The 10,427-nt window shown below is 49.8% G+C and overlaps 1 protein-coding gene across 1 annotated transcript; it reads left to right on the top strand.

The window, feature by feature from the left end:
* The first annotated feature begins 5,649 nt into the window (after positions 1-5,649).
* GAS1 (growth arrest specific 1) lies at positions 5,650-9,336 on the top strand. The gene has a single exon (XM_068423787.1). It carries the CDS (start codon positions 6,611-6,613, stop codon positions 7,592-7,594), a length of 984 nt encoding a protein of 327 aa, XP_068279888.1. The 5' UTR covers positions 5,650-6,610; the 3' UTR covers positions 7,595-9,336.
* The last annotated feature ends 1,091 nt before the right edge of the window (positions 9,337-10,427 follow it).

The following is a 10,427-nucleotide window of genomic DNA, read 5'->3' on the forward strand; positions in this document are numbered from 1 at the left end:
CAGGTTGCCCAGGGAGGTGGTAGATGCCCCATCCCTGGAAACAGTCAAGGTCAGGTTGGACGGGGCTTTGAGCAACTCGGTCTAGTGGAAGATGTCCCTGCTCATTGCAGGGGGACTGGAACTAGATGACCTTTGGAGGTCCCTTCCAAACCAAACTATTCTGTGATTCTATGTATGCAGTTAACCATTACAGCACTGTAGTTGCAGGACCCAAGTCATTAACGTTCCAAAATTACTAATGATATCCTGCCTCAAACTCTTCCAAACAGGCCACTTTACATTCTCTTTATATGTCCATTCCCTTCCTCAATAAGACAAGACTATCTGCACTTCTTTTTGTTCTCTGCTGCCATAACACCTCAGAGACTGAAGTACAGTCAGTTGCTTACAGATTGAGTCACTCCCATTCCATCCAGCATACATGTTAGTTCATTTCCCAGGCTATCTTCTGGGAGGCAACCAGGGAGCACCTCCACATGTAGCACACCCCAGAGTCAACACAGTTTATCCTACACAGTCCCCAGACAGTCCTCCAGTGCTACATCAGCATGCTGTGCTCTCTGACACGTTCCCAAATCATGCCCCATAGCATGCAACACATAGTCTCAAGAACCACTCTATAAACAAATCACACTGGCAGTCTGCAGCATGTATTGAGTGGAAAAAGGCTATGAAGTATCATAGGGTGTCAACAGGAGCCCCAGGCTGATTGGTGTGCAAGCAGACATGTGCAACCTGTCCTGGAAGCGATCAATCCTAGATTATATATAGGTGAATCAATTCAAAATAATTGGCCTGAAGGCCAAGTGTTGAGTGCCCTCAATAACGTTCACAAGACTCTACACTGGCAAAGATAACCTTAAAAATGTATAGCCTATGTAGCAAAGTCTAACTGATCCTACAACATGAAGTGCAGTAGTCTCATCAGCTATGAGCTTCAACTCAATGGGGTGACTGTTGACCCAATACAATTACTTACTGTCCTCTCTGTTCACTATTTTTCTTTCTGACTAAAGCAAGAGAGAGGAGGGATGCTCACGCTGGAAAGCCCCGCACATTCTAGGGAATAAATGACTATTTTGGGGAGTATTCACACCTAGTTTAGGTGGCTAACTTAGGACAACAATTTCCCAAACAGCCCTGCACAGTCAATAAAAAGATAAGCTACTCCAGATATGGAGCAAGAACCTAATATAGATGCCTTCACCTGCCCTTCTCCATTGAAACAGACGCCACATGGGAAAGCATTATATTAATTCCCCCCCACACCCCAGTTTGTGCTGGGAAACTGGTAAGTCACAGGGTTTTTCTTTTGTAACTTTAGAGTGCAGAAGTTATTATTTATGGGTCTCTGAGGGTACATCAAACTCAAGAACTCAGCAGTATGTACATGTCCCTCTTCAGTCATCTACACAGGCTACTGTGAGTGACACCTTACTGGGGCATTTCTACAGGATGAATGTTGGTGTATGAGCAGGACTTTTACTGCCTCCCAAGACCCCCATGCACCATAATGACAAGGTTCTGAGAACTACTGACAGAGTTCGATAAGAGGCTACCTTTCACTGACAGGTGAAATCCTCTGTTAGCAGAGAATTCAATCCCTTCTTCAGGAGGAAAAACAGCTCTCTCACTGTGTTATCTCCATCAGGCACATGCTAAGATATTACTGGATGCACAAAATGAAATTTTATCAGCTAGTTAATTCTCAGGACTCCTGCCAGACATTTTTAATAGCAGTCGTAAATCTCTGGAAATGTAGAAAAAGCAATATAATCCAATAAAAGAAATGTGCTTAGAAATCATTTGAGAGGAATTAACCACATATATAGGTCATGTATTTTTAATTACATCTGAATGTGAACTGCTAAATTTTAAGGTTAACTGGTTTGGTGTCTGTCCTGGTTTGGCCCAAACCAGGCCAATTAGTCTTAGAGAAACCAAGGTCACTGCTAAATTCCTCACTGCTTACGAGTGAAGAGCCAAAGGGGGGTCGCAGCTGCAGGGAGGAGCAGACAGGGCAGGTGACCCAAAATTGACCAACGAAGTATTCCATCCCATACACGTCATTCTCACTTTCCTATTTATCACTAACCCACTGCCTCCTGGAGGTGGGGCCCAGGAGGGAGGGGCCCTCCTGTCTCCCACTGATTGGTACCAGCTTTGCCAATTTTCCAGTTAAAAGCCTGCAGGTGTGATGGCAGGGAGAGCTACTGCATTTTCCCCTCTGCCCATGCTGGGGGGAGCAACTCTGCCTGAGGAGGATTTCCAAGCTCTCGATCTTGGTTTTGTATATATTTGTATATATTTGATTATTTCTATTATTCTTATTATACTCTGTTTCATTACTATAGTTTATTAAAACTGTTTTAACTTTCCAACCCGTAAGTCTCTCTCCCTTTTCCCTTTCCCTTAGGGTGGGCGGGGGGAGAGAGTTAACAGAGAGCGTCTGCCACAGGTTTAATAGCTGGCCCACCTTTAAACCGTGACAGTGTCTTATCTGATTTTCTTATTTTTCTAAACACTCTCAATGTGAAATAGGTCAGAGAAAGAACTAAAGAAAACACAAGGTGGAAAGGAGATCCATTAGGAAAGGATGTGAAATAAAAAGGGGGAAAAGACATCAGGAATAAACAAAAAGGTGCCAAGAGTCTTTCCAATAAATCCAGATCAGGTACATACTGGCTTTTCTGGCTGCCAAAATGACCCCTAGTGATGGAAGGCTGCTACTCTATAATAATTTGGAGAGCTGGTGTAAAGAACAAAACTAATAGCTAAGACAGTAAAGGATGGTGAACAGAAAGCATAGCAAACGTGGGAATTCAGAATGCTGTCAGATCTTATTTTACTGTCCAGTCATGGGATATATATTCCTATATGGTGCTTTGTGAAAAAGAGCAAGAGTTGCCTTCCACATTACTTTTAGAGCTACTCTGAAAACTGAAAAGCTGAATTTGACAATACCATTTCTGTTGTTAGAAAACTGGCATCAGAGAAGAGGGGCCAGGGAGTTAGTACCCCAGCTTTAGTTCCACACAAGAAAAGATTTCCTTCCTCTCACACAGCACTGTGAGTACCAAAGTTCTTACCTAAAATGGCAATTATAAAAATGGACAGAATCCAAATGGTCATTAAATAAAGACAGACTAGTATGTTTCAAACCATTTTTCGTTAATTTATTGACAAAGGATATATAATGCTGGATCTAGATGATCCTATTCTACATGGCTAAAAGGTGTGGAAAGTGAAGAGCCCAGCTATTTTCTGTTATGATTTTTCTCAGTTGTGTGATACCAAATATAATTCCAAATTCCAAACTTCAAAGTCAACATTTCCATTATTATTATTACTGTATGCAACTTGCATTTCTTTAACTGAAAGGTGTACATGAAAACTCTGCCTATGAATGTTGCAGTGCTTCATGACATGCCCTGGCTTTCAGACCAGCAGGCAAAATGAACGCTGTCCCCAGCCAGGGAAGCCTGTCAGCACTAGTGGGACCATGCACTGATCCACTGACGCTCCTGCTCAGGCAGCGTCAGAGCAGAGTCCTCCCAGCCACAGAAGGATGCGAGACCGGGAGTGAAGGCTCCTCTACTCCCCCTCCTGGGAGGTCCGAAGTTCAGCTGCTGCCATTCCTCACAAAGCAAACAGCCTGCTTTCTGCTCCAGAAATGAAGGACACCCGGGCTGGATGGATTTTGCAGATGAAGGCCGGAGCTGGGAGAGGGCAGTGCTCATCCCCCAGCTGTCCGCAGAAGGCAGCCCCACTGGAACAGATAGCCAGCCATTCCTGCTCTCCTGTGCTGGGGAAGCTCAGGAGGCCCCTGTCCCACGCCAAGGCGCAATCTGGCCCCACTGCAATCCCCTCCCTCAGACTCCCTATGCCTGGAACATCCTGGCATCCAGGTCCCCTCCTCTCCAGCTGCACCAATGTGAACCGGTTTCCCTAGCCATCAGGCAGTGCGGCAGCGCTTTGTACAGCGTCTGAAACGTTGTCTCCAACTTACTCATCCCAAACTAGCTGACTTCCACGGTAATGGTGTTATTACCAGTGAACACGGCTGCAAAGTAATGCGTGAACGAGCCCAGTGTAGATAGCAACGTGTGTTTACTGCACCCTGCCTGAATGGCATCTGGCATTTTAAATAATACTATTAAACAAGAATTAAAAGAAATCGCTCTGAACTAGATTGATGAAAGTGGGGTTTCTGAATGCAGTTTTCAGGGATTTAAAAACACAAGCAAACACATTTTCGCACCAGAAGAGGCAAAACTGCACTGAAGGAGAAACACAAGCAGCTTGTCAAACTGATGACAATGGAGCAAATCCTTACGAATGCTTCTCAACACATTAATCACACTGCCTCCCAGCCACACCATACTGCCATTCCACCTTCCACGCGTTTTCAGACAGACATGAGTCCACACTGCACAGGATCCCAAGATCCCCGAGCTTCTGGAAAATAGATTTAGTCTTAATTTTTGTGACAGATGGAGTTGATAGTCTAAGGATGAAAAAAGCGCCAGGTTTGACAGGCAGCAGATAGCGATGCCCCTTGTGGCTGGAGACGATGTTGCTCTGGAATTAAGGTAGCACTGAAACGAAAGGCAATGGCTAGATGCACCCCTACTGATTTTGTTATGCGCCTCTCGTTGTGCCTTACTATTTGTATTTTTGTGTCTACTACTTTATAAGCAAGTAAAGCAAACGGAGAGTGTAGCAGGAAGGCAGGATGTCAGCAAGGTATTTTGTTTTCAGTGAAAACACATTTCATCCTCTTAACTAACAGATTTTAAACAACTTTTTACTAGTTGGCAGATCTTAATAATTAACTATCAAAGAACTATACTGAGATCTACTGTATTTCTGTCAACAGGTATCCTCGTAGGTAAGCGTCTTAAACCCGTGCAGAAAAACCCCAGGCGAGAAGCTGAGCTGAATGAGTTTAAATCCGGTGGGGGATGCGGTAAGTGAAAATAAATTTGCAATACTAAGCTATGGCAAAGCGGTACTTACATGGTCGCAGTACACCACTAACAGGGTTAGCTTTGCTCTCCCTGAGTGTACTAACACACTGAAACCAGGAGCTCTGTTTAGATTTCAGCAAGAACAAAGTCGGTCCCATTTCGAGCCTGATCCTCCCCACCGTTCAGGAAGCAGCTCTGCCCCCACTTGAATCAGTGGGAAGTGTGGGTACACACATCACTCGGGCTAGAAACCTTTTTTTTCCCCCCTTGCTGTAAGGAGCAAGACCATTTTAAGAGCAACATGCCTGCAAAAGCAGCACGCAGATCCACGCCGCCTGCCCTTTCGCCTCCGCGGTGAGGCGGCACAGTGCTCCCGGGGCGCCCGCTGCTCCCGGGGCGGCACTGTGCTCCCGGGGCGGCACTGTGCTCCCGAGGCGCCCCGCCGCCCGGCCAGCGATCCCCCATACATGCCGCCGCCGCGCGCCTCCCGCCCGGCCGCCGCACCGCCTTAACGGGAGGAGGGGCTCCTCGGGGGGCTGTCACTCTCCCTAAGCCTTTCCTTTCAAGCTTTGAATGTGAGCTGCCCTTCAGCCCCCCTCCCTCCTTCCCTCCCTCCAGCAGATCGTAAAGAGAGGAGGGGGAAAAAAAGTTTCAACAACAGCCTGGACCAATGGCAAGTGGCGAGGCAGGGAAAGGGGGCCGAGCGAAGGGAGAAAAAAGTGGAGAAAAGGAGAAAGAGAGCGAGAGAGCGGAGGCTGGGGGAATGTGTAAAAGAAGAAGCGTTGCTAATTTTTTTTGTTTGTTTGCTTTTCCATGCATGCATAATGAGGCCTAATCAGAGCACGTTGCTGCTGCTCGGAGGGCACTTTTGTATTTAAAGCCTTGCAAAGAAAAAAAGGTCCACAGACGGATCCGCAGAGCAGCTTGCAGTGCTTGTTGACAACAGAAGCATCAGTCGCCCAGAGAGAAAGAGACCCTGAAGGCTGCTTCTTCTCCTTTCCCCGTGCTATCTTCTTGCTAGCGGGGAGAGACATTTCTTCTGCCCTTTACCGGAAAGCGCAGCCCGTACCGAGACGGAGTGAGCGGAGCCGGGACTCAATGGGATCGGCGCGGCTGGCATGTACAGAGATGCTGCGAGCGGAGAGTTAAAAGCTCCCAAGGAGGCAGCAGCAGCAGCAGCTGGGCATTTATTTTGTGAAAAAAAAAAAAAAAAAAAAAAAGAGAAACGGAACTGCATGAGGAGCAGGACAGCATTATGAGCTCTCCCGGCGCAGCCTGCAAGTCCTCGAGCGCACTCGGGACACGCTCTCCTCCGAGCCCCCGTTTGCACTGATTCCCCCCACCTCTCCGGGCGCCTTCGCCGTCGCCGCCGAGCCGAGCCGGGAGCAGCGGGTGGGGGGCACGGGACGGCCCCGGGCGCCTGCTTCGTGCCGCGGCCCCGCCGGTTTCAGCTCCCGGGGACTGGAGGGCCCCGGAGCCGGCGCGGATGGATTGATGCGAGGAGACCTCATGCACACGGCCGGCGGGAGTTTCGCAAACTTTTCCACGGGCGGCAGCTCCTTCTCCTCCTCCTCGTCGTTGTCTACCAGCGCCTCTCCCCCGCTCGCCTGCGGCAGCAGCCGCCGCCGCCGCCACCCGCGATGGTGGCCCGCTCACCCGCTCGGCAGGGAGGCGGCGGCGGGCGCCGCTGGCCGCGGCCGGCCGCCTGGCTGTGGCTGGCGGCGGCGCTGGGCGCCGTGTGGCCGCCGCGGGGCTCGCTGGTGCAGGGCCGGCGGCTGATCTGCTGGCAGGCGGTGCTGCAGTGTCAGGGGGAGCCCGAGTGCAGCTACGCTTACAACCAGTACGCCGAGGCGTGCGCCCCGGTGCTCCTGCAGCAGCCGCCGGCGGGAGGCGGCGGGGACGGGCCGGCCGCCGCTGCAGGCTCGGCCGCCTCCTCCAGGCGGCGGTGCCCCAGCCACTGCATCGCGGCCCTCATCCAGCTCAACCGCACCCGGCGCGGCCCGGCGCTGGAGGACTGCGACTGCGCGCAGGACGAGAACTGCCGCGCCACCAAGCGCGCCATAGAGCCCTGCCTGCCGCGCACCAGCAGCCCGGCGGCCGGCGGCCCCGGCGGCCCCCCCGGCGGCGGCGGCCCCGGCGTCATGGGCTGCACGGAGGCGCGGCGGCGCTGCGACTGGGACAGCCGTTGCAGCCTGGCGCTCAACCGCTACATGACCTACTGCGGGAAGCTGTTCAACGGCCTGCGCTGCACGCCGGAGTGCCGCGCCGTCATCGAGGACATGCTGGCCGTGCCCAAGGCCGTGCTGCTCAACGACTGCGTCTGCGACGGGCTGGAGCGGCCCATCTGCGAGTCGGTCAAGGAGAACATGGCCCGCCTCTGCTTCGGCGCGGACATGGGCGGCAACGGCGCCGGCAGCAGCGGCGGATCGGACGGCGGCCTGGAGGAGTACTACGACGAGGACTACGAGGAGGAGCCGAGCCAGAAGGGGAGGGACGACGCGGAGGACAATGCGGGCTCCGAGCCCGGCTTCCCCGTGCAGGCGGATAGCGCCGGCCGGCCTGCCGTCGCCGCGGCCTGGGCGCTGCTGGCCTCCATCTTGCTGCCGCTGCTGCCGCGGCTCTAGCCCCTCTCCCTCCCTTTCTCCCTCCCTTCCTCTGCGCCGGGCCGGGCCGGGCCCTCCGCGCCGCCCCGCCGCTGGCCTTCTGGCGGGCCCGACCGCGGCGGCGGGCGCTCGGCCGACGGGGCCCTTCCGCGCGGCGCGGTTTTAAATGCTCTGGCCGTTACTCTTCCGACCGTTAGTCCGGGCGCCCCCCGCCTCCACGCTATCCCCTCCCGCATCTCCCCGAAGGCGGAGGTCCCCCCTCTGCCTCTGCTGCTGCCCGCCGCGGCCGTCCGCACCCTTCCCCCGGCCTGGCCTGGCCTGGTCTCGGCTCCTCGGCAGCCTCCGAGCCGTCCGCCGGCGCGGTGGCCGGAGCGGAGCGGGCGGCCGCTGGTATTTCGGGTGTCGGTGTGGAGTGTGCACTATGCAATTGCTGCCACCCTGCCTTCGTGTTAGCAGCGAGCGGCCGGGCTAACAGACTGCTAGCGAGGCCGCGGCGGGCTCCCCGCTGCCGCCAGCCCGGGAGTCATAGCAGGCTGGTAGTGGCTGTTCTAAAGCGTTTTGACATGAAGGTTAGAAAGAGGTGAGCTACCCAAACTTGCTGCCAAAGCTGTTGCCGTGCTGGTTAGTCAACAACTTGATTATCATTCGCCAAGTCTCTCTCTTCGCAATGCAGTGGTGCCCGAAAGGGGGTTACACTGCATCTGCCGTTAATTAAATTTAAGGTAATAGCAGACTGAATAAATTCTGTGGTTTACAGCACTCCCTCTTGCACACACATCTTCCCTATAACAAAAGCGTGCTAGCAGCTATCTCTTCCTCTTTAACCTAGCGACATAAAAAGATTTTTTTTTCAGAGTTGTTGGCTATACTGAACAATGCAACTTTTGTTTTAAAAGGGCTCTGCACTGCCATCTTTGAAAGACACTTTTAAACTCGAGAACATGTATGTACAAATATCCTGAAAAGTTATATTGCCTCTCATCATATCAGGGTGCTGACCTCTGGTAAATCTTATATAAAAAATGTATTTAAAACTGGAATTTGTTACCAGTCGCTCTTCTTTGTATATAGAATTTTATAAATTGTATGCTTTGGGAATAATTTATTTAAAAAAAAAATAAAAGTTTTAAATGCACATCCTATTTGCCAGATAGTTGCATTTGCTGTTGTTTTCTGTAAAGGTACAGAATTCATTTTATGTTTAAGGGGATACCGGCAACAGCGATTCAGTCAAATATTCTCTAGAACATCAAATGTACAGTGTATTTTATAGATTGGAAGTTAACTTTCTTATTTGGAGAGACTTTATGAACGTTGTAGAATTGTATAAATGCATTTCTGAGCTGCCTTAAACCTTGTATTTTTTATAGGAGGCATAAGAAAGGCCTGTGTTTTAAATATGTACGGCTTTTTGTATTTTCTAAACATGTAAATTAGTAAAGAAAGAGCTTTAAATAATGGATGTAGTGAAATTGTTTTCCAGGGACACTTGAACTCTCAGCACCCGAGATTGGAGCGGGGTGAGGAGGGGGGAGCGAACCACAGAATAACAAACCAAAACCAATCAACAAACAAAAATGTCTGTCTGCCTGTAATACTTTACATAGATGTAAATTACTGCTATTCTTACCTTAATGAATAATTACATGCAAGAAGTAAATACAGCTTTGAAAGTACTACTTTAAAAGAGTGGTTGATTTTATAATGCGTTGGCATGGTAACTTGCCAGTGCCAGAAGGGAGTAAAGCAATTCATGGACACTGCTCCTCTGTGTATGTGGAATTACTAGTGCGCCGTGCTTTCTTCGTGAAGTGGAGGCATGTTGCTCTCGCTGACACCCTTAGAAATGCTCCTAGGCCTGCAAACAAGTAAATGGTGAGAAATACATCACAGGGAGGTGGCAAGCGTTTTGAACAAGGCTTCGCCCAGGCAGTGGCGCGCGCATCAAGGGGACTGCAACAAAACGCGTGAAAGTTTGCCATTCAGCCTGCCTTCTCCCACAACGAAGAATGCAAAAGTAAACACACTGGAGGGATCGGCAATTACTAGATCTTGTAATATTGTTCTTAGGAGTTGCTTTGCATCGTGCTGAAGCCTGGTTTGCTGCCAGAGCTACTGATCTACACTCAAATGCCCTTAGATAAATAATTACACTCTTAAGCTGTGTCGAGTGCTGATACACTTGACCTTGTAAATAGAAATGTTTGCAGGAGGAATAAACTCCAGCATTGGAAAATCTTTTAAACATTAACACAAGAGAGAGAGCTCAGTCCTCTGGGGATTTGAGTTTGGACTGCGTCAAGCTAGGCACTCACAAAAAAAAAAAAAAAAAGGAAAAAAGGGGGGGAAGTTTATTTATCTTCTATTCATGGTGTTTATTTAAAGATTTTCGTTTTAAATGCTGTGATTGGAAGGCGAGTCAGAAGTTTAAAAGCTACCACAAATAAACTTTGACTGAGGGGGCGACAGATTAGCAAGATAGTGTCTTTTTCATCTTACCAGATCTTGACAGAGGGCAAATCCACATCTGTCTGTTGTATAAATCAACAAAATTAGAAATCCCTGCTTCTGGATTAGTTATTTCAATGACAGATTATTTTATTATTTCTTCAGGGTGTGAATTTGATTAGATCACCCAATGATAAACGCATACAGGTGCACGTGCACACGCATAAACCAACCCCCAAACAGTTGTGATTCCAAACAAGTATACGAGTATGGTGCACAGTTATGATCTGAAGCTCATTTTTAAAGTCATCTGAATGGTTGAGTAAGCTTATTGTTAAAACAAAGCTGGAGATGTTGTTTCTTCAGGGAGAGGATAGAGCAGTTGGGTGAGACTTGTAAATAGAGA

The sequence above is a fragment of the Nyctibius grandis genome, chromosome Z (assembly GCF_013368605.1).
Source record: "Nyctibius grandis isolate bNycGra1 chromosome Z, bNycGra1.pri, whole genome shotgun sequence".
Taxonomy (NCBI): domain Eukaryota; kingdom Metazoa; phylum Chordata; class Aves; order Nyctibiiformes; family Nyctibiidae; genus Nyctibius; species Nyctibius grandis.